Raw genomic sequence first — 24,689 nt, 5'->3', positions numbered from 1 at the left:
TCTTGGCTTTCAGTTAAGAGGGGGAATTTGTGAAGGTTTAGATCAACCAATGGTCAAACAGCTCTCGACCATAGGTCAGAGGTGCATCTCATGAACCTTCAATTGACAAACATATATAGACACAAAACATTGCCGTGTCACAAAGTCTCACAATAGAAAGACAAGGCTGTGTACAGGGTGAACAGCCAAGAAGAGGGGTAAGGCTGTGTGGTGGAAGACTGAGGGGACAAAACAGAGGAAGAGGTAGGAGAGTCCATGCCACTCTAACACCATCAGGCAATGGTTTGCCATTTATCATAGAATGCTGGTGGAATTCCTCCCACCCTACTCCCCATTCCTGAACCCAATTGAGGAGTTCTTCTCAGCCTGGAGATGGAAGGTGTACGATCACCAGCCGCACACCCAGATGAACCTGCTGACTGCCATGGATGCAGCTTGTGAGGATATCACAGCAGATGCCTGCAGAGGCTGGATTAGGCACTCCAGGAGATTCTTTCCACACTGCATTGCAAGGGCAGATATCTAGTGTGACGTGGATGAAAACATGTGGCCCAAAAGAGAGGAGCATCAGGATTTATAAAAAAGAAAGCACTATAATTCCTTAAGTTGTTGTCTCAGGTTGTTTTGAATGTTTAGAGTAAGTTTCTAATTTTGTAGTTTTTCCTTTGTGTTATAGAGTGCTGCCAAACAGTTGTCTGTCTTTCCTGAATTTCTATCTGATTTTTTTTGTCAACAAACTGCAGTGCGAACAATACAGTAAAAGAATATTACTGTATACATTTGATTCCAGTCCAATTTCTTGCTGTCAGTCTCCCACATACAGTCATGTGTAACTTTGTTTTCTGTGTAAGTTTGTATTTTGTGTGTAACACGTAACGTTTCAATTGATAAGCCACAAAATGTGCGGTGTTCTTGTAATCAAAAGCTAGTTAGTTTCCATCAGAATATACTTACAGTGTACACTGTTGCACTGACAACATGACTAAGTATTTTTACTGCCTTGTTCATAGGCAATGACACACAGACTAGACATTCTGATGGCACTGACAAGTTGATTGACATAAAAATTTGCTTTTGAGGCAAAAACAAAGAATTGTGAGCGAGGTACGTGCTTTTGCAGGTATTTCATTGAGTTTTGCTGTTTGTACTAACTGTTTTGAGAAATGCACTTGTTGTGATGCCAATGTAAATCATGATCTGAGAAATGTACCAAATCGACTGAGAAAAACTGTAAGATAGAGGAAGACTATAAGCAAGACAGAAAAGGTGGGTTTTAAGGTTGGATTTAGATAGATAGATAGATAGATAGATAGATAGATAGATAGATAGATAGATAGATAGATAGATAGATAGATAGATAGATAGATAGAAGGCGTGGAGCAAGTCTGGAAAATGCTCGATCACCAAAGTTATGGAGGTTAGAGGAGGAAACGGTAAGCAGACCAGCTGTGGAGGAACGAAGAGCGCGCACAGGTTTGTAGACGTGGACAAGGTCAGAGAGATAGGATGGAGCAAGATTATTGAGAGCTTTGTATGTGAGTACAGAATGTGAGTTTGTGAGTATGTGAGTTTGTTAGAAGGATCTTAAACTGAATACGATATTTTATGGGAAGCCAGTAGAGGTTTTGGAGAAGATATCTTTATGGGTTTTTTTGTTAACCTCCCCTTTCCAAAACAAACAAATAAATAAATACATACACAAATATAGATCGGCATACACATACATGGTTGGCTGTGTCTTTTGGGAGAGATGGTTGAATGGATTCCTAATTATTGCTTCAATTCTCTGCTGACTGCAGAAATGTGTCTGCACAGAGATAAGGAATAATGGAGAGCAGTGAGTGACTCACCATATGCCATACTGCTCTGTGTGTGAACTTGTCTCTGGCAGGTAAAAAGAAGCGGTTACTCGTTAGAGGGGGCGTGTGTTAGGTACGACCCTCCTCGGTCTGGGTACAGGTCTGCAGTAGTAGAGAAAGAGTTACAACTGAGTAATTGGATATGACTAGGAGTGTCAGTTTACCCCAAACAAAATATTTACCCTTTTTAATGAGTGATTTTGTATACAGGTCTGTACTGACTCACAGGCTGTTTGCTTTCATTTGAAGAACGAGTGTGTGCATGCATACTGTATGTCTATTGAAGTGTGATTGTGGGCCGTGTGTGTGTGTGTGTGAGAGGGTCTGGCTATGCTGTTGGCTTACAGAGACTGCCAGCAATCCAGTTCATCTTTGGCATTGTTGAATTTTAGGAAGCCTATTGGTGTGTGCTTGTGTCTAATGGACATGATGATGGATTGGGGTCGAGAGAGGTTGCAGGGTTGGGATGTTGTTGCCAAGACAAACAGCTGTGCCCGTGTTTGGAGCTGCTGTTACACAGTGTAACAGCATATTGAAAGCCACCAGATCAATAGCAGTTTGTATTTATGGCCGTGTGTATGTGTTATGTGTGTGGTGTGCATCTATTTCTGTTCTTAAGGCATTCGAATTGGAGTTTGTCTGTGATAAACAGTGATAAAGTTCTGACTTTGTTTTCACTGACCTTGGCTTATTGTGTTCGCGGATTTGCTGTGTTTCTGACTTTGAATAGATTGCACAGATGTTTTCAGGAAGGTCCAAACACTTTCAGCTTCTGTTTGCTTCTCAGTATTCTTCATCCCATGATCATTATTGTGTCATTCAGCAGGGCACACCAGCAAATCCACTGCTGTATTGCTAAAGAATCTGAAATTGCTAGATCATACCCCCTCTGGTCTGCTGTAGTGGCACCTTAAGAGAGCTGTGCATAAATAAATGACTTCAAACATCAATGAAGTGAAGAAATGTTGTGAAGAGACCAAAGTGATCCAAATAAAAATAAAATCAATCGATTGTTGCTATAGGCGATTCTGCATGTGACTAAATTATGGGGTGTAGGTAGTTTTTCATCTGGTTTTATTTTTAAGAAAAATAACTACATGTACCATTCCGTGGTGGCACGGTGGCTCGGTCTGTAGCACTGTCGCCTCACAGCAAGAAGGTCCTGGGTTTGATCCCCAGACGGGGCGGTCCTGGTCCTTTCTGTGCGGAGTTTACATGTTCTCTTCATGTCTGTGTGGGTTTCCTACGGGATCTCCGTTTTCCTCCACAGTCCAAAAACATGCAGTCAGGTAAATTGGTTAATTGGAGACTAAATTGCCATATAGGTGAATGGGTGTGTGTATGTGTGTCTGCCCTGCGATGGACTGGCGCCCTGTCTGGGTGTTGCTGTGTGCCTTGCGCCCATTGAAAAACTGGCATAGGCTCCAGCAACCCCCCCCCATCCCTAATTGGATGAGCGGTTAAGAAAGTGAGTGTACCATTCTGCTGAAAATTTGGAAATATTCTACAAGTCACATTTTCAACAGAAATGTACATTATTTGTATCTACTGAAGGTCACAGGAAGACCAAAAGTAAGTTCTCCTCTTTCCCCCCTGTATGTTTGACAATATTGTGACTGAGATTAATCTTATTGTACTGTACATTTCTGTTACTTACATTTTTTCTTAGTTATTTGTTTATTTAAAATATATACAGTATATATACGTATATTGATAATCACTAGACTATACCCAGTGTTCTCATGCTTTTAGCATGAACTCCATGCTGCTATATTTCATAAAAAAAACCCAGTCCTGTTACTTTCTGTCCTGTTATACAGACTCATATACAGACATATTGCACTTATAAACCTTGTACAAATTTAACAAAGTTGCCTGAGATTGGCCAGTACACGTTCTGAGTAGTTAAGTATGTGTGTTACTAAATCCAGTGTTGAACAAAGATAAAAATGAAATGTAATATTATTGAGTTACTACATTCAAATGGCACCCATTCGGTGGAATTGCCCACATAATGAAATAGATGTTGGTGAGGAGTACACAATTATGACTCTAATACATAAAAAACAGGGTGTACTTTATTTTTCCCCATCACTGTAAGCTACTTGCTGCAAAGCAATAATGTAAAAATAACGCCTTAACAGAGAGAGTTTAGATCTAAATAATGTACTGTACAATGGCTGCAGTGTTTAAATCATGCATTCAGTGTGTACACATATAAAGGGCGGCACGGTGGCTGAGTGTGTAGCAGTGTTGATCCCCAGGTGGGGCGGTCCAGGTCTTTTCTGTGTGGAGTTTGCATGTTTTCACCGTGTCCGAGTGGGTTTCCTCCGGGTGCTCCGGTTTCCTCCCTCAGTCCAAAGACGTGCAAGTGCAATTGGAGACACTAAATTGTCCAAAACTGTGTTTGATATAACCTTGTGAACTGATGAACCTTGTGTAATGAGTAACTACCGTTCCTGTCATGAATGTAACCAAAGTGTAAAACATGACGTTAAAATCCTAACAAACAAACTACATGCGAATGGCACCCATTTGGTGGAATGGCACACATTTTGAAATGGATGTTAGTGAGGAGTACACAGTTAAGGTTTTAATACATTAAAAAAGGATGTACCTTATTCCCCATCATTGTAAGTTACTTACTGCTTTGCAACGATGTAAAACTACTGCCTTAAAAGAGAGAGTTTAGACTTAAATATCATACAACGGCTGTACTGTTTAAAGCATGTATTCACTATGCACACACACACAAACAAATTAAAATAGTATTCAAATAGCAAAAATCATTTCAACGTGTGTGTGTGTGTGTGTGTGTGTGTGTAGGTTCCGGACAACAGTGAAGGATCTTGAGGTGGTGATGCAGAACTTGATTAACACAGCATTTGAGACGGTCAGAACCGTGGAAGAAGGAGTTCAGCTGCTTGATGTTTTCCACTACATGTCTACTAGAGAGGTTTTGCTTTCCCGCTCATTTTGTTTCTCTCTAACACACACACACACACACACACACATACAGCTGCCTTTATATTCACAATATAAATACCAACAGTGATGTGCATTATCATTATTCCTTGCATTTGCAAAAAAAATATACTGTGTGCAATTATAAGTGTATTTAAGGGACTCTGGGAATTACTTCTAATTGGTCATTTGACCGCTGTGACATCTTACTACAAGCGCCACCTGTTTTACCTACTTATACCTAGCAATCAGAGAGCCAGTTATCTGACCACAGCAACCAAATAAATAATAAATAATACATTCTTATCACTCAATCAAATTCCAGGACCCTCTCTTTATAACTAGCAAGAAGTTCCTGAATTCGATTCCCAGGTGGAGCAGTACAGGTCCTTTCTGTGTGGAGTTTGTATGTTCTCCCCTGTCTGTCTGGATTTCTTTCGGGAGCTCCGGTTTCCCTCCACAGTCCAAAGACGTGCAAGTGAGGTGAATTGAAGATGCAAAATTGTTCATGACTGTGTTTGACATTTAACTTGAACTGATGAATCCTGTGTAACTTGTTCTGTCATGAATAGAACCAAAGTGTGTAGAACATGTTTCTTCTGATAGAACTCTCATCTTTGCACCTCTGCACATGCCCAAACCATCTCACCTCCCTACCTGTGTCGCCAAAACATCCTACCTGCGCTGTCCCTCTAATTAACTTGATCTTAATCTTATCCACCCCGTGTCTGTGTGGGTTTCCTCCGGGTGCTCCGGTTTTCTCCCACAGTCCAAAGACATGCAAGTGAGATGAATTGGAGATACTTATTTGTCCATGACTGTGTTCGATATAACCTTGTGAACTAGGGATGTAACGATACACTCTACCCACGATGCGATGTAATTCACAATACTGGTTTCCCGTTTTTTTTTTTAAACAAAATTAAATTGAAGACAAATTATGACAAAGTTTTCTTTTATTATTTCTCTTAAAAAACCTGTATTTGTTCTTATCTTTTATTTATCTAAATAATGAATGTGCTTTTATTTCTGAGGTAGGTACAAACTATGCAAAACAATGCTGCACATTTCCCTTTTTGTGTAAAATAAAAACTGAATCCCACATTAAATAAATAAATGAGTAATACAAATAAAGAAAGTATCCTCACATATGTAAATTTGGCTGGAAAATTCCGAACCTGGCAAACCTGGAGTGCCGTCAACCATGCGAGGTGAATAGAACCAGTGCCCTCTGCTGTTTAAAGTGAATATCAATTCATTATACATGTAAACTGATTTGAATCGTTACACATGTGAATTGATTTTTAACTGTCTTGTGGTGCATCGTTACATCCCTATTGTGAACTGATGAATCTTGTGTAACGAGTAACTGTGTATAAATGTAAACATATAAGTGTTAAACATGATGTCAAAATCCTAATAAACAAACAAACTTAATCTCATCCGTCCTTGTCACTCCGAGTGAAAAGAATACTTGGACTACGGTTAAGTTTTAGTCATATCTCAGGAATAGTTAATGCAGACAAAAAGCACCTGACCACAGTTCATAATGCCACAGCAATAATTTGTATTCTTTATTTACATTTACATTTTACATTTTCAGCATTTAGCAGACGCTTTTATCCAAAGTGACTTACAATTATTACTGAACACGATTTTGAGCAATTGAGGGTTAAGGGCCTTGCTCAGGGACCCAACATTGGCAACTTTGGTAATGGCGGGGCTTGAACCGGCACCCTTCTGATTACTAGTCCAGTACCTTAACCACTGAGCTATCACTGCCTTTTATTAATGTATAAAATGTAAAATAAAAAAAATCTACTAATGTTTTTACTTTGTCCTTGTTTGTGATAATGTAGTTTGATCGGGTAAGAATAGCATTCATTTTAAATCTAATCCACAACACAGTGATGTGTGCAAAAAGTCAAGGGGTCAAAAACTCTTAAATGATTACCTGTATTGCTCTCCCGCAAACTAATTTCCTCAGTTTTCTTCAAAAACAAAAAAGAAGCTTTAATTCATAGTCTTTAATCTGGTGAGTGGTGACCAGGCTACGTTTTCCTAAGACCACACAGCAACTCATTGTTCTTCGCTCATACTGAGGAGAGCACAGAGCAGACGTTAGTGGCCCATTCCCACACATTCTCCACTCAAGCGCTCGTCTCTTTCTTATCTGCAGCATATGTGATTAAGATCAATTTAGCTCAGCCTGATGTAATTATTAGTCTTTAACCTGCTCTCTTTTCTTCTTTCTTCTCTCGCCCTCTCTCTTTTCTTTCTTTCTCAGGCCATTGAGCGGATCTTGGACAGGAAGGCAGAGCAAGTGTACCGTGTGTTCACTGCAGAGATGGAGCTGGTGAATAACGAGCTGAGCCGTAAAGAGTTTTACACTGCTGAACTCATGCCTCAGCATGCCGGCCTGGCTCACTGGGCACGAGCCCTACGCAGCCGCATAGATAGACCAAAAGAGGTGTGTGTGTGCGTGTGTATTAGAGTTCAATTTCAGGTTCGTCATTTGTACAAATGTCAGCAGCAAGTGTATTGAAATGCGTATTGTGAGGTTCAGGAACTCTACAAGTGTACAATCATAGAAAAGAATGTAGGGGAAATAGGATAATATACTAAATAAACAGTATTTTATTTATACTCTTTCTCCCAATTTAGCGTAGTCAATTCGTCTTTTACTGCTGGAGACTCCGGTTGTATCTGAGGAGAGCTGCCTGCCTCATGCTCCCTCTGACATGTGCACAGTCCTTAATCCCTTGTTATTCACCCACACATTCAGTTAATTTGCACATAAGGCCAGAATTCATGTGCAGAGAGCCACGCCCTGATCTCTGGGCTTCTCCACTTCCTGTACAGGCGCCTCGGCCTACTAACCAGGGTCTTTTTACAGCATTGAAGACCCCACCCACTTTTTCGGTCTGGTCTTTTCCCACCCGGCAGCCTTTAATGGCCAATTTTGTCTGCTGCAGGCATCACCAATTGTTCCCGCCAGGGGGCGCCCAGCCAACCGGTAGCAGTGATGAGTTTCGAATTTGGGGAGTTATGAATCTCAGTGCTGGCGTACTAGTGGATTATCCTGTTTAGGAGTTTTTGAAGTTCAGAAATAGTATTGCACACATCCAGACAGACAAGTTGTGTGAGTAATGATGAACATATTATTCAGCTTTCCGATAGCCTGCAGGTAGAAGCTGTTCCTCAGCCTGCTGGTTGTGGATTGAATGCTGCGGTACCATCTGGATGATGGCAGTCCTTTAGAAAGTCCATTTGCAACGTGAGTGTGGTCGGCCGTGATTTTGGGAGCTTTCTTTAGACATCCTCCGTGGTAGATGTCCTGTAAGGCTGGGACTCTGGTTCAGCAGCTGCACCCTTCATGACCGCAAGGTCCTCCAGAGTCAAGAGAGCAGCTGAGCTCATCATCTGTAACAGTCATGCAGCCTGTCAGTAAGCTGTCTGTGGTGCACTAGTAGTAGTTTATCTGGATTGTGGGCGGGAGACCAAACTTCCTAAGCCTCTGAAAGAAGTAGAGTCACAGACATACAGACTCATTACTACCCTGATATGGAAAGGTTAGGTCAGGTCTTTAGTGAAGTGCACTCTGAGCAACAAGTGGTTCTAACTCTTTCCACAGCAGCCTTTAATGTACAACTGGGCGTGGTCATCCTCCTGCAGTTTCCTGTAGTCCATGATCATCTACTTAGTTTTACTGATGTCGAGGCAGAGGTTGCTGTCACTACTCCACTTGGCTAACGCTCTGACATCATCGTTTATGTGGTTAATACTACTATGAACACTACTACAATTACTGCTACTACAACAGCCACAGCTGGTACTACTACTATTTCTATCAGTACTAGTACTACTACTGCTGCTATTTCTACTACTACTATTTTTACTAGTACTACTACTATTACTTCTACCACCACTAGTACTACTACCACTACTATTTCTACTAGTACTACTACTACTACTATTTCTACTAGTACTACTACTATTACTTCTACCACCACTATTTTCACTAGTACTACTACTGCTACTATTTCTACTAGTACTTCTACTATTACTTCTACCACCACTATTTCTACTAGTACTACTACCCCTACTATTATTTATACTGCTACTACTACTACTATTTCTACTAGTACTACTACTATTACTTCTACCACCACTATTTTCACTAGTACTACTACCCCTACTATTATTTCTACTGCTACTACTACAACTATTTCTACTAGTACTACTACTATTACTTCTACCACCACTATTTTCACTAGTACTACTACCCCTACTATTATTTCTACTGCTACTACTACTACTATTTCTACTAGTACTACTACTATTACTTCTACCACCACTATTTTCACTAGTACTACTACCCCTACTGTTATTTCTGCTGCTACTACTATTACTATTTCTACTAGTACTTACTACTATTTCTACTAGTACTACTACTATTACTTCTACCACCACTATTTTCACTAGTACTACTACTGCTACTATTTCTACTACTGCTACTACTACTACTATTTCTACTAGTACTACTACTGCTACTATTTCTACTACTGCTACTACCACTACTATTTCTACTAATACGACTACTACTTCTACTAGTACTACTACTATTACTTTTACCACCACTATTTTTACTAGTACTAGTACTACTGCTACTATTTCTACTACTGCAACTACTACTACTATTTCTACTACCACTATTTCTACTACTGCTACTACCACTACTATTTCTACTAGTACTACTACATACTTCTACCACCACTATTTCTACAAGTACTACTATCTCTACTATTTTTTCTACTGCTACTACCACCACTATTTCTGCAAGTACTACTATCTCTGCTATTTTTTCTACTGCTACTACCACCACTATTTCTGCAAGTACTACTACCTCTGCTATTTTTTCTACTGCTACTACCACCACTATTTCTACAAGTACTACTACCTCTACTATTTTTTCTACTGCTTCTACTAATACTATTTCTACTAGAACTACTACTGCTACTCTTTCTACTACTGGTATTACTATTTCTACTAGTACTTCTACTCTAACTTGTACCACAACTATTTCTACTACTTCTACTATTTGTACTAGTACTACTACCTTTACTGGTACTACTACAACTACAGCTACTTTTATTTCTACTAATGCTTCTAGTACTATTTCTACTAATGCTACTACTGCTATTTCTACTATTAGTAGCTCTTCTGCAGTACTAACACTCCTGCTACTACTGTTGCTTCTGTGACAACTACAGCAAATACTATTATTTATTTTACTGCTAATAATACTACTATTTTTATGACTGCTAATTATCGTACTATTTTTACTACTTCTACTACTATGGTTTTTACAACCGCTACTTCTACTCCTACTGCCATTCCTCTACTACACTACTACTTCTGCTCCAATGGTCACTGCATTTCGCAAATGCTTTTATTCAAAGCGAGTTATAATTGTGACCGAATACAATGCAATAATGTTAGGGTTAAGAACCCCTTCTCAGGGGCCCAACAGTGGCAACTTTGCATTGGTGTGGCTTGAACTAGTTACCCTTTTGGTCAGTGGTTTAGTATTTTAACAGCTGAGTTAACACTGCCCAAACATGCATTTACTGCATTTCGGCTGACGCTTTTTAAGCGACTTACAATTGTGACTGAATGCAATCCAAGCAGGGCAAAGGGCCTTGCTCAAGGGCCCAACAGTGGGAGTCTGGCAGTGGTGGAGCTTGAACCAGTGATCTTTGAATTCCTAGTCTAGTACCATAACTGTGAGCAACCTTTTTAATTGTTACTTTTGCTGCAACTACTACTACTGTTGCCATTACTATCTAAACTACTTATAATGCTAACAACAACAACAACAGAAATACAATACAGAATACAAACAAGACTCTTGAAAGCCTCCCACCATCGAACAGACAAAGAAAATAATGTTTTATTTTATAATACATGTGGGGGGAAAAACTGCATGCCCAGTTTTTCCAGCTGAGCGGATGTACCCCACACTGTATCCTTTCTAAGTATAGGCAATAAGGAGCCTACAGGAGCTTATTAACTGGTCCGTGCCCAACATGTACTCAGTCTTGATCAGCCCATGTAGGTGAGCTCTGTGGAGCTTTAGCTACAAATGAATTCGATTACTGACTATCCTCTCCACTGATCTGAGACTGGCAGTGTCACAGTGAAGCTTAACTGCATTTCAAATCCCAGTGAGGTGTGGGCTTCTGGGATCAACCAGGTCCAAGAACGCTGGAGCTCAGCCATCCACCTTCCAGCCTCACAGGCCCTAATGCTATTAAACCCAGCTGCTTCTCTAGAGTGCCCCACTCACCATGCAGAACCCTCCCACTTATCTCTCCCTCTCTTTATGTCTTTCTTTTCCTCGCTGGCCCTTTCCCCATCTCACTCAATCTTTCTCGGCCTCCTGCACTCCCAATTTGCTGAGCACAGGGCCACTCCGCTGTGTTTAAATTCATTTTTTCACCCTCATTTAGAGCACAATTAGAAGCAGGAGGAAGCCTTAATTACACACAGATATGATTAGTTTGTGTTTTCCTGCACATTGAAGATGGTGGAAAATGCAGAAACAAACAGAAGGCAGGATCCAGAGCTTAACATTAGCCATATGAGGAGTATAGCTTGAGGGAATTTCTAAAGCTCATGCAGGTTTCAGCTGTATGATGGTGTGTTTTAGATTTTGAGATGTAGGTATTTTTATTTTAGAGATTATTGTGATTTAGGTCTTGTGCATGTTTATCATTTTAAGCTGCCTGTGCACTAAGAGCTTTTTGTTTGTTGTTTGTGGCTCATTACGTGGCAAGCTTTACTCACTCGTCCGTAAACGCACGTGTATATATTTAGAACTGTATTTGTGTGTGTCCGTGTAAGTGTTTGTTTGTAGAAGAGCTTCCCTCTTTCTGTACACAGGAAATCCATCATGTGTTTTGTATATGCGTCTGGTTGTTTGTTCGATCATGGGTACATCTGTGTTTCTTTTTCAGGTCCTGCAGCGTGCCCATTTTGTTCCCAAGAACGGGATTGGGGAGGAAGCCTTTAAGTCCTATGGGCAGCTGGCACAGACGCTGGATGAGCTGGTCAGGAGGATGTTTAGTGAGTGGAGCCAGAGCCTGGACTGCCAAAGCCTCAAGAGACTCGATCAGCCTCTAATCATTCGCTGCAAGGAAAAAACAGGCATGCTGGATATCAACTTTGACAAGTATGGGCTTCCTCACACATGCAGCTATTCAAATATATAGTAATATAGTAATCCCAGAAAAGTGAACACGAAGTGTAGTTTACTGAGAAGCGTTGGTTGCACCATATAAAGCACTTACTCCAGGTGTTGCCAGTAAAGCGTAAGTATTCTCAGGACTCAGCTCAGGGTTGAGTCCACTTACCGTCTTCTACTTGCTATCTCACTCTCTCAGCACCGTAGTGGTTTTTGGTTTCCAGTTGGTGCAGTTCCCACTGGTTTTTACCTCTCAAGTTTCCAACAAACAATAAACTACACGAGATTCATCCCAACGTCAGGATCAAACCAAAAATACAGTATGGAAAACGTGCAGACCAGGTTATCCACACTGGATGTGGAATAGGTCTTTCCAGATTGACACACTTAATACTAGGAGAAGACCCCACACTTTGTGAAGAACGTCAGACACCACTCACCATAAAACACATCCTGAACAAATGCCCAAATACAACTGTGAAAGACAAAGACTAAATGTGCCCAATACATTGATTATCTCTTCATCACAGCACCTGTTAGTGGGTGGGATATATTAGGCAGCAAGTGAAGATTTTATCCTCAAAGTTGATGTGTTAGAAGCAGCAAAAAGGGCGAGCGTGAGGATTTGAGCGAATTTAACAAGGGCCAAATCGTGATGGCTACACGACTGGGTCAGAGCATCTCCAAAACTGCATTTCTTGTGAGATGTTCCTGGTCTGCAGTGGTCAGTATCTATCAAAAATGGTTCAAGGAAGGAACAGTGGTAAACCGAAGGCTGGCCCGTGTGGTCCAATCCAACAGACGAGCTACTGTAGCTCAAATTGCTGAAGAAGTTAATGCTGGTTCTGATAGAAAGGTGTCAGAATACACAGTGCATCACAGTTGCAGGGCTGTTTTGGCAGCAAAAGGGGGACCAACACAATATTAGGATTGTGGTCATAATGTTATGCCTGATTGGTGTATATACTGTATATAACACAAGATAAATGAAACTAGCATAAAGAACCGATTCCTGCCATGAATTTATAAATGTTATAACATGCCGTTATAAAAACAAACAATTGTTCAGGCAGTGGCAGCTCAGCAATTAGGGTACTGGACTAGTAATCGGAAGGTTGCTGGTTCACGGTAGCAACCCAGTTGCCATTGTGGGTCCTTAAGCAATGTCCCTAACCCTTAATTTTAAAAAACTTTCTGCTGAATGCTATAAATGTAAATGTTCTTATGGTTGTCATAGCGACTTCTGATGTTCTCTCAAGTTGTAATGCGTTTCTGTTTCACTCTTTACTGTCTCTTTTCTGATTGATTGAGCTACACCCAGTACTGAGATAAATTGGAACGCTAATTGTGAGACATCAGTACTTGACTATTGATGAAATGGGCACAAATTCCCACAGTTACACTTGTCCAAACTAGATAGATAGAAAGATATATATATATATATACAGTGTATCACAAAAGTGAGTACACCCCTCACATTTCTGCAGATATTTAAGTATATCTTTTCATGGGACAACACTGACAAAATGACACTTTGACACAATGAAAAGTAGTCTGTGTGCAGCTTATATAACAGTGTAAATTTATTCTTCCCTCAAAATAACTCAATATACAGCCATTAATGTCTAAACCACCGGCAACAAAAGTGAGTACACCCCTAAGAGACTACACCCCTAAATGTCCAAATTGAGCACTGCTTGTCATTTTCCCTCCAAAATGTCATGTGATTTGTTAGTGTTACTAGGTCTCAGGTGTGCATAGGGAGCAGGTGTGTTCAATTTAGTAGTACAGCTCTCACACTCTCTCATACTGGTCACTGAAAGTTCCAACATGGCACCTCATGGCAAAGAACTCTCTGAGGATCTTAAAAGACGAATTGTTGTGCTACATGAAGATGGCCAAGGCTACAAGAAGATTGCCAACACCCTGAAACTGAGCTGCAGCACAGTGGCCAAGATCATCCAGCGTTTTAAAAGAGCAGGGTCCACTCAGAACAGACCTCGCGTTGGTCGTCCAAAGAAGCTGAGTGCACGTGCTCAGCGTCACATCCAACTGCTGTCTTTGAAAGATAGGCGCAGGAGTGCTGTCAGCATTGCTGCAGAGATTGAAAAGGTGGGGGGTCAGCCTGTCAGTGCTCAGACCATACGCCGCACACTACATCAAATTGGTCTGCATGGCTGTCACCCCAGAAGGAAGCCTCTTCTGAAGTCTCTACACAAGAAAGCCCGCAAACAGTTTGCTGAAGACATGTCAACAAAGGACATGGATTACTGGAACCATGTCCTATGGTCTGATGAGACCAAGATTAATTTGTTTGGTTCAGACGGTCTCAAGCATGTGTGGCGGCAATCAGGTGAGGTGTACAAAGATAAGTGTGTCATGCCTACAGTCAAGCATGGTGGTGGGAATGCCATGGTCTGGGGCTGCATGAGTGCAGCAGGTGTTGGGGAGTTACATTTCATTGAGGGACACATGAACTCCAATATGTACTGTGAAATACTGAAGCAGAGCATGATCCCCTCCCTCCGGAAACTGGGTCGCAGGGCAGTGTTCCAGCATGATAATGACCCCAAACACGCCTCTAAGACGACCACTGCTTTATTGAAGAGGCTGAGGGTAAAGGTGATGGACTGGCCAAGCATGTCTCCAGACCTAAACCCAATAGAACATCTTTGGGGCATCCTCAAGCGGAAGGTGGAGGAGCGCAAAGTCTCGAATATCCGCCAGCTCCGTGATGATGTCATGGAGGAGTGGAAAAGCATTGCAGTGGCAACCTGTGAAGCTCTGGTAAACTCCATGTCCAGGAGAGTTAAGGCAGTTCTGGGAAATAATGGTGGCTACACAAAATATTGACACTTCAGGAACTTTCACTAAGGGGTGTACTCACTTTTGTTGCCGGTGGTTTAGACATTAATGGCTGTATATTGAGTTATTTTGAGGGAAGAATAAATTTACACTGTTATATAAGCTGCACACAGACTACTTTTCATTGTGTCAAAGTGTCATTTTGTCAGTGTTGTCCCATGAAAATATATACTTAAATATCTGCAGAAATGTGAGGGGTGTACTCACTTTTGTGATACACTGTACATACATTACATTTCTGCAAATATTTTATTATATCTTTTCATGGGACAACACTATAGACATGAAACTTGGATATAACTTAGAGTAGTCAGTGTACAACTTGTATAGCAGTGTAGATTTACTGTCTTCTGAAAATAACTCAACACACAGCCATTAATGTCTAAATAGCTGGCAACATAAGTGAGTACACCCCACAGTGAACATGTCCAAATTGTGCCCAAAGTGTCAATGTTTTGTGTGACCACCATTATTATTCAGCACTGCCTTAACCCTCCTGGGCATGGAATTCACCAGAGCTGCACAGGTTGCTACTGGAATCCTCTTCCACTCCTCCATGATGACATCACGGAGCTGGTGGACGTTAGACACCTTGAACTCCTCCAACTTCCACTTGAGGATGCGCCACAGGTGCTCAATTGGGTTTAGTCCATCACCTTTACCTTCAGCTTCCTCAGCAAGGCAGTTGTCATCTTGGAGGTTGTGTTTGGGGTCGTTATCTTGTTGGAAAACTGCCATGAGGCCCAGTTTTCGAAGGGAGGGGATCATGCTCTGTTTCAGAATGTCACAGTACATGTTGGAATTCATGTTTCCCTCAATGAACTGCAGCTCCCCAGTGCCAGCAACACTCATGCAGCCCAAGCGTGAGTTTGCGGGCTTTCTTGTGCGTCAGCTTCCTTCTGGGATGACGACCATGCAGACCGAGTTGATGCAGTGTGCGGCGTATGGTCTGAGCACTGACAGGCTGACCTCTCACGTCTTCAACCTCTGCAGCAATGCTGGCAGCACTCATGTGTCTATTTTTTAAAGCCAACCTCTGGATATGACGCCGAACACGTGGACTCAACTTCTTTGGTCGACCCTGGCGAAGCCTGTTCCGAGTGGAACCTGTCCTGGAAAACCGCTGTATGACCTTGGCCACCATGCTGTAGCTCAGTTTCAGGGTGTTAGCAATCTTCTTATAGCCCAGGCCATCTTTGTGGAGAGCAACAATTCTATTTCTCACATCCTCAGAGAGTTCTTTGCCATGAGGTGCCATGTTGAATATCCAGTGGCCAGTATGAGAGAATTGTACCCAAAACACCAAATTTAACAGCCCTGCTCCCCATTTACACCTGGGACCTTGACACATGACACCAGAGAGGGACAACGACACATTTGGGCACAATTTGGACATGTTCACTGTGGGGTGTACTCACTTATGTTGCCAGCTATTTAGACATTAATGGCTGTGTGTTGAGTTATTTTCAGAAGACAGTAAATCTACACTGCTATACAAGTTGTACACTGACTACTCTAAGTTATATCCAAGTTTCATGTCTATAGTGTTGTCCCATGAAAAGATATAATAAAATATTTGCAGAAATGTGAGGGGTGTACTTACTTTTGTGATACACTGTATATATATATACTGTAGATATATATAGATAGATAGATAGATAGATAGATAGATAGATAGATAAGGTAAGCGGAGGCTTACTGTAGATATATATAGATAGATAGATAAGGTAAGCGGAGGCTCTTCTAGCCGCAGACAGAGGGTGAGGTGGATTGCCATTTCTGTATTAACGTCTGCCAATTATAGCTTGCTTACAGAAAGCTAAATTCTCCTGACTTCATCTGCTCTTCACACCTCCAGTTTATTTTTTTTCTCCGTTTCTGATGTAGACATCATTAACTATGCTTTTAAGCCCACATTTATCTCTTACCTTAATTCAAACACAAGTGACTGTTCGAGGTTGACCTTTTGTATTGGTTGTGTAGGGAGCTGTTGAAGATGTTTCATGAGATTCATTACTGGGAGCGGCTGAAGTTTGAGGTTCCACACTTTGTTTCTGATGTCTACCAGCGCAAGGAGGACCTGCACACACTAAGGGGAAATGTGCTGCTACTGGTTAGAGACTACAACAGGTTAGAGACCACAACTCTGTCAAACTCCATGTTTTTTCCCATTTTCTGTGTAAAATCTAGCCTAGTGAGTAGAGCTTTGGGCCATCAATTGGAAGATTGTGGGTTCGATTCCAGGCTCTGCCATGCAGTCATTTTTGGGCCCTTGAGCAATGGTACTGCACATGTGTATATGTATATATGACAAACAAGGATATTCTGTTCTATTCTAAAATAAGCTAACAAACATCTCTTACACAAAACATTCTGAAATATGTCAGTTTTTTTCCATATGTAGTTCACACTTTTTTAAACACTTTATTTGCTGAATTTGACAAATAAATGAAACATAAAATATAAACAATCCAGTAAATGGGCTAGAATCTGATTTTATGTTAAACTCAACAAATAAACAGTAATTATGCATTAAAATGTGAGTTTGCTTTTCCTGGTAGATGGTGTATTAAAGCTGCATGGGTGGTGCAGCAGTCTATCCGGGTTCAAATTTCAGCTGTGCCTTTAGTCGGCTCAAGCAGCTAGACATACATGTCTGGCTATGTCTGATGGTGGCATAGCCGGAGCCTTGGCTTTGGCTAATCCTGCCTTGCACCTAGTGTTTCCCAGTTGAACCAGATCTGCTGTGACCCTGACCAGGATACAGTGGATGATGAAAATGAAATAGAGGGGAAAAAACCCAAAATGTTGTATTAAACTAGTTTCTCTTAGAGATTGACCATGGATGTCCAAGCTGTTACACAACATAGATTCATATAGATCACTTATACTTGCCCTTCTTAATCTTAGTCTGCTTTACAATGTGCGATTTTAGTTGTCTTATAAGATCATAACCTGTCACATTCACTTCAATGACACACTGTATGAAATCACATGTACTCAGTGTCAGACTACACGATCAGATCCTTTAATGACAGATCTGCGATTACAGCGTCAAAACACATTGGCATCATAGTGGCAACATTATCCCTTAACAGAACATGATTTAAGACACAAAGAGGGGATGTTTTGAATGTGAAATACCTATTATTCAAAGAGAATAGAAGGATAGGCGGGTTTTTATCCTGTCAGCATCTGTGTAGGCAACAGTATGAAGAATAAGGTTCCTTTGTATATTGGTAACGTATCGATCAGGTGATTTATACAAGATGCCATATTGGACACACACATTTAACACTCTCATATCTTATAAGGGGGAAAGTTATTTGCCAAATGTCTATCTCTATAAAACATATACTGACTGAATTCCCTAAATACTTACGAGAATGACAGTGTATAGCAATACCAAAAACTATGGAAAAAATCGAAACGATCCTCAATTTCTTAAAAATAATTGGTCTAAAAGAACACATATGAAACAGCATACTAAAACAAAGTTTGACAAGACTATAGACTAATATATAAAAATTACCTACCCCTCCTGCGGTGAATATAACCATTGTTTAAACACAGTGTAAAACATTTAAATAAATAAATGTCCAGTGGTACCTTGTAACTCAACATCCTCTAAACTCAAAATCTTTGAAACTTGACGCCCTTCGTCGAGAAATTTGTACCCTTAAACGCAACATTTCCCTTAAACTCAACATGTTTAGTTTTTTTTTTTCCAATTATTTATTTAATTTTGAATTAACAATGAACAGTTGCTTTGTTCAGTGCTCAGCTTGAGTGGTGCGGTAAATCTTCATTAAAGTGCGAATATGAGACGAATCTGCATTTGTGTGGAATAACAGTCAGATTCACTCTGAAAGCTCCACATGTATCTGTGTTTAGCTGGATTTTCCTCCTGTTTCACTTTTAAACTTGTGTTACAGCTCGGGGTTCTAAGAAATTGTAGAAATCAGCTTTTTATTTCAGTGTTTTTATATTATATTTGTGTTATTTTCAGTGTGTAATTGTCAAAAACAACCCCATTATTTTACACAAGTTTTAAATATATGCAAGTCCATGGGACCATGGAACGCATTAACAGGTTTCCCATACATCCTTATGTGAACGCCACTCCCAGAACCAATTGACATTGAGTTTCTAGGTACCACTGTATATTGGTATGAATTATACAGTAGTAAGTAATTAAGTTGCTGTTTTAAATGATCACTGGTTAAATCAAGCTATATAACAAAGACACAGTGTTCCATACATTGACCTTGTCCTGTTGGTGGGTTTTCGATGGCCTTGTAGCAGGGCCAAACTGTAAAATGTTCATCCAATGTTTTGACACTTTTAATGTCACATCAAATCTTAATGTCCTGCAACAACGATTCTTACGACCAAATAATTTTTTTTTTGATGATTCAAAATAGGCTGATTATTACACAGTGTGTACACAATGCTGGATTACAATACCAGATATAAGGACATGCCTTATTTTTCTTCATTAATTTGAGTATAAGGACATTTTCAGGATCTACCAAAAATAAATTTTGCCACTAATTTTAATTAGAGGGTGACACGGTGGCTCAGTGGGTAGCACTGTCACCTCAAAGCAAAAAGGTCCTGGGTTTGATCCACAGGTGGGGTGGTCTGGGTCTTTTCTGTGCGGAGTTTGCATGTTCTCCCCGTGTCTGTGTGTGGTTCCTCCGGGAGCTCCGGTTTCCTCCCACAGTCCGGAAACATGCAGGTGAGGTGAATTGGAGATACAAAATTGTCCATGACTGTGTTTGACGTTAAAACTTGTGAACTGATGAACCTTGTGTAATGAGTGACTGCCATTTCTGTCATGAATGTAACCAAAGTGTTACATGACGTTAAAATCCTAATAAACAAACAAACAAACAATTAATTTCAATAAGAATTATTAGCTAAGGAAGCACAAGCATCAATGTATGTTCTAACCTCTACAGGATGCATTGCCACACAGTAACATAGTAATGTTTGTTCTGCTCTCTCTGGAAACAAGACCAGAATCCTATTTCACACACCTGAATCCCAGATTCAGTTTGCATCTCTGCCCAGCCGCCTATTACTGTATGCACCATCGAGAAGAGAAGAATGAAAATCTTTTTTTTTTTTATTCAGGCTCACAAACCATGCAATACACTTGCAATACTTCTGTTCTGTTAAATTAGAACAAACAAAAGCCAGTAATTGTGCTTTATGTCCTAAACAGACTGTTTATTTGTTTTGTTCTTACAATGCCTTCAAGGTTTTCATGAACAAGTTCTTCAGGCTCCATAAGCCTTATAAAACTTACTGGGACGAGAAATAAAAAGCATGTGCGTACTCTTGGTTCTCCTCTATGGAAAACAATTCACACCTATGTTCCTGACCCATTTGGCAGCGTATAATAGCATCCTACCTTGCTCATATAAGCTTTTCAATGCCTCCACGCACTGGCAGAGAGATACACGTACACACACATCCACCACTTCAGGCTCAAGTACCCATTGTAGAGCTTGGAGAGACTGGGTGAATCATCAGCACTGTATTGTCACTGCATTTAATGCATCATAGAGATGCCAGTTGGAAAAAAACACTTCAATCCAACTAAGCCCAAAAAGCATTTACTCCAGGACTGCATTTTCTCAGAACTACATTTTGTGGTTTTTTTTTATTTTTTTTTTATTATTAATTACTGTTATTATCATGTTTTTGTCCCTGTACAGCTTTGTAAAATGCAGGACAAGTGGCCTTGCATCTAATGTCTAAAAAGCAGTAAATGGAAATGAGCAGTCCGGTCATTTATTTCAATAAACGCATGTTCATGTCTATTTTTCCAGGATTATTGCATCTCTTTCTTCTGAGGTCTTGGGACTGTTTCAAGAGCGAATCCGCATTTTAGATAAGAAGATCCAGCCAGGCCTCTCCAAATTGCTGTGGTCGTCGAAAGGAGTATCCAGCGTCTTCATCAGTGACTGCAGACTACACGCCAGCAAGGTCAGCAACCACTAATACAGGGTCCTCTATACTGGGGCAGATGGAAATCTGATCAGTCGTGCTCTGTTCTTAAACAAAGGAAGGACATCTGGAACCTGAGTTGTGTGGATTTGTCAGTAAGTCTGTCTGGAGGCCAGTTCTTAGAGGTACATGATTTAAGAATTGCTAATCACTTGACCGCAGGGTGTGAGCCTGTGGTGAAATATGGGTTGAGGAGCAGTCTTTGCAGCAGAGTACCAAGCTAGGGTGGAATTAGTGGTCACATAATTGCCTAGTGGCTCATTTACTGCAAAAACTCAGCAACGGTCAATTTGGTCGCTCGGGTCAAATCTCAGCTGTGTTATCGGCTGGTTGTGCATCTACAGAGACGTGATTTGCTTTGTCTTGTTGGACGAAGCTCTGGCATGGATTGGTGCACTATTCAGACTATTCCTGTCTGTGAGACAAGATCTTGCTGGGAAAGTCTAGGGCCAGTTATAAATAATTTTGGGAATCATTTTATAAAATATAAACTATTTGTGAATTCCTTCTGAAAAATGGTTTGGCCGTGGCCGCATGGCATCATGGGATCCGTTCTGCCCTGGTTGATGACGCACACAAGGGAAGGCCGCCTACTTACTACAATGGCGGACCAGCCGGTCACCACAATATGAAGTATGATCTAAGTGTGTGATGCTCTGTGAGAATTATTAGGAGAATTATTTTTAGGATTTTTGTGGATAAGCTACAGATGCAGTGGATAGAAATGATGTTCACAAACGTGGGAGAATTTATTAGTTTGGTTTACCATTCAGAATCTCGAAGAAAATCAGGGAACATTAGACCTGTAAATTATAGTAATTACAGGGTGCTCAGATTTGGCTGGCTCGGATTTGGGGGAATTGGGGTTTGGGGACAGACATCCTAACCATTGGGAGGTGCATTTGTCAGGATGCTCTCATTGCCGGTACCAAGACTGGATAAAATAAGGACGGCTGCGTCAGACGTGTGTGCGGTGTAAAAACTGTGCCAAATGAAATACATGAAGCAGAATGATCTGCTTTGGTGATTCCTAAAATACAGGAGCAGCTGCAAGAAAAAAAAGAAAGGGGAAAAAAAAATATTTATGTAAGACATGCACTGAGTGAACACATGCAGAGGCCTCAGTCACCACTTCAAAAAAATAGGAATTATTAAACACATTAGTACTTGATGAAAGAGTTCTGTAGCTCCCATTCAGAAAACCAGAGACATATTACATACCTTTAACAAATCACTATGTCGGCTAAGGAAATAATATCTTTAAAATATCTTTTTCTAAATATATCCTAAATGTTTTTAATATATAATTTGAGGCAAACAATTTATATAAATTCTATAATATTAGCTTATAGCCCCATGCTGGACTGGCGTTTTGTTTGGGGTGTGTTGCTGCATTGTGCTATGTGGTTCTAGGGATACCAGTCCCAATGCGGCCCTAATCAGAGTAAAGCGGGGGTAAAACAAGAACGTGAAATGATATAATAAATTAGCTTACAAATTGGTGACAGATGAAGAAAAGTCCTGAATATCTTAGTGAAGAAACAGCTGGAGTTTCCAACAGCATACTATTTAGATAGATGGATAGATAGATAGATAGATAGATAGATAGATAGATAGATAGATAGATAGATAGATGGATAGATAGATAGATAGATAGATAGATAGATGGATAGATGGATAGATAGATAGATAGATAGATAGATAGATAGATAGATGGATAGATGGATAGATGGATAGATAGATAGATAGATAGATAGATAGATAGATAGATAGATAGATAGATAGATAGATGGATGGATGGATAGATGGATAGATAGATGGACGGACGGACGGACGGACGGACGGACGGACAGACAGGTGGACGGATAGATAGATAGACGGATAGGTGGACGGATGGATGGATGGACTCCACTAGACCCCTGAAGTTGTGCTGTGGTATCTGGCACCAAGATGTTAGCAGCAGATCCTTTAACTCCTGTAAGTTGCAAGGTGGGGCCTCCATGGATCAGACTTGTTTGTCCAGCACATCCCACAGATGCTCGTGGAATTTGGAGGCCAAATCAACACCTCAAACTTGTTGTGCTCCTCAAACCATTCCTGAACCATTTTTGCTTTGTGGCAGGGCGCACAAAGCCTTCGGTCATCAATGAGCCTTGGTCACCCATGACCCTATCACTGGTTTACCACTGTTCCTTTGTTGGATCACTTTTGATAGATACTGACCACTGCAGACCGGGAACACCCCACAAGAGCTGCAGTTTTGGAGATGCTCTGACCCAGTTGTCTAGCCATCACAATTTGGCCCTTGTCAAACTCTCTCAAATCCTTACTGTTATACTTGATCATTTTTCCTGCTTCTAACACATCAGCTTCGAGGATAAAATGTTCACTTGCTGCCTAATATATCCCACCCACTAACAGGTGCCGTGATGAAGAGATAATCAGTGTTATTCACTTCACCTGTCAGTGGTCATAATGTTATGCCTAGTCTGTATATATATATATATATATATATATACACACTCTTAATATTCTTACCTTGTAGTGCTGCTGGAGTGAGTACACTGTGGTATTGCCATTGCTATCAGAACATTCTAAATGTATTAACAGGTGATGAATGCCTGCTATGACTGGAACTTTATCATTCAGCTTCTATATTAAGTAGTGATGTATTATGAACTGGCAGTGGCCTGCAGTGATGTGGTAAATACACACACAGGCAGAGACATGAATGCACCAGCTTGAGTAATAAATGCCACCCAGACACCATTCAGCATGAAAAACCTCAACGTTCACAAGAGCCAGCCAGTCATTGTGCTTTATCGGCAATATATTCCTCTTTCTCTCGCCTTTATAATTTCTGTATACAGTATCCTTAGCCTCATGTTTTACTTAAAGCCTTACCTAATCCATGGCCGTTTCACGTGTAATATGCAATTTGCTGTGAAATTCAAAATGTAAGGTTTGTGTTTAGCGATTTAACGTTTCTCATTCATCTAGCATTCAAGTGTGTCACGTTTACTGGTTAATTTGCACTATGAGGCGGTCCTAGCAATCCAACGGCAATTCAGTTTGCAATCGATTAGTCAAAACGTCCAAGATGTTGAAGTGTAAAGCAGCTAAAACTCTACTCAAGTAACTGAGTAAGGAAAACTCCCAACCAATTTGTGTATGCAAAGGGGGTCAAAACACAGACAAAAGTGTTCGTCTTTGAGACCATCACTGAAAGTTCTATGTTAACATTCGACTATTAAGGTAGACTGTGCTGTGTATTGTAGCTTCTATTTAATGACTGCTGTGAAATGTGGCACTTTTCGTTAACAATCCATAAAATCCATAAAAAGATATTTAATGTGTGTATACACCGACCAGGCATAACATTATGACCACTGACAGGTGAAGTGAATAACACTGATTATCTCTTCATCACAGCACCTGTTAGTGGGTGGGATATATTAGGCAGCAAGTGAAGATTTTATCCTCAAAGTTGATGTGTTAGAGGCAGGAAAATGGGCGAGCGTAAGGATTTGAGTGAGTTTGACAAGGGCCAAATTGAGATGGCTAGACGACTGGGCCAGATTCTCCCCAAAACTGCAGCTCCTGTGGGGTGTTCCCGGTCTGCAGTGGTCAGTATCTATCAAAAGTGGTCCAAGGAAGGAACAGTGGTCCTTTCCGGTGACAGGGTCATGGGTGGCCAAGGCTCATTGAGGCACGTGGGGAGTGAAGGCTGGCGCGTG

The 24,689-nt window shown here is 40.7% G+C and overlaps 1 protein-coding gene across 1 annotated transcript in view; it reads left to right on the top strand.

The window, feature by feature from the left end:
* Window positions 1-24,689, top strand: part of dnah2 (dynein, axonemal, heavy chain 2) — a 294,787-nt gene that overhangs the window by 55,124 nt on the left and 214,974 nt on the right. The window contains exons 11-15 of the mRNA XM_062993580.1: window positions 4,686-4,815; window positions 7,111-7,293; window positions 11,843-12,057; window positions 16,918-17,064; window positions 20,775-20,931. Of these exons, the coding sequence (XP_062849650.1) occupies window positions 4,686-4,815; window positions 7,111-7,293; window positions 11,843-12,057; window positions 16,918-17,064; window positions 20,775-20,931 (832 nt within the window). The remainder of the gene's footprint in view (window positions 1-4,685; window positions 4,816-7,110; window positions 7,294-11,842; window positions 12,058-16,917; window positions 17,065-20,774; window positions 20,932-24,689) is intronic.

This window comes from Trichomycterus rosablanca, chromosome 4, assembly GCF_030014385.1.
Source record: "Trichomycterus rosablanca isolate fTriRos1 chromosome 4, fTriRos1.hap1, whole genome shotgun sequence".
NCBI classification, from domain to species: Eukaryota; Metazoa; Chordata; class Actinopteri; order Siluriformes; family Trichomycteridae; genus Trichomycterus; species Trichomycterus rosablanca.
Note: the sequence above shows the minus strand (reverse complement) of the source record. Positions and strands in the feature narration are given on the sequence as shown.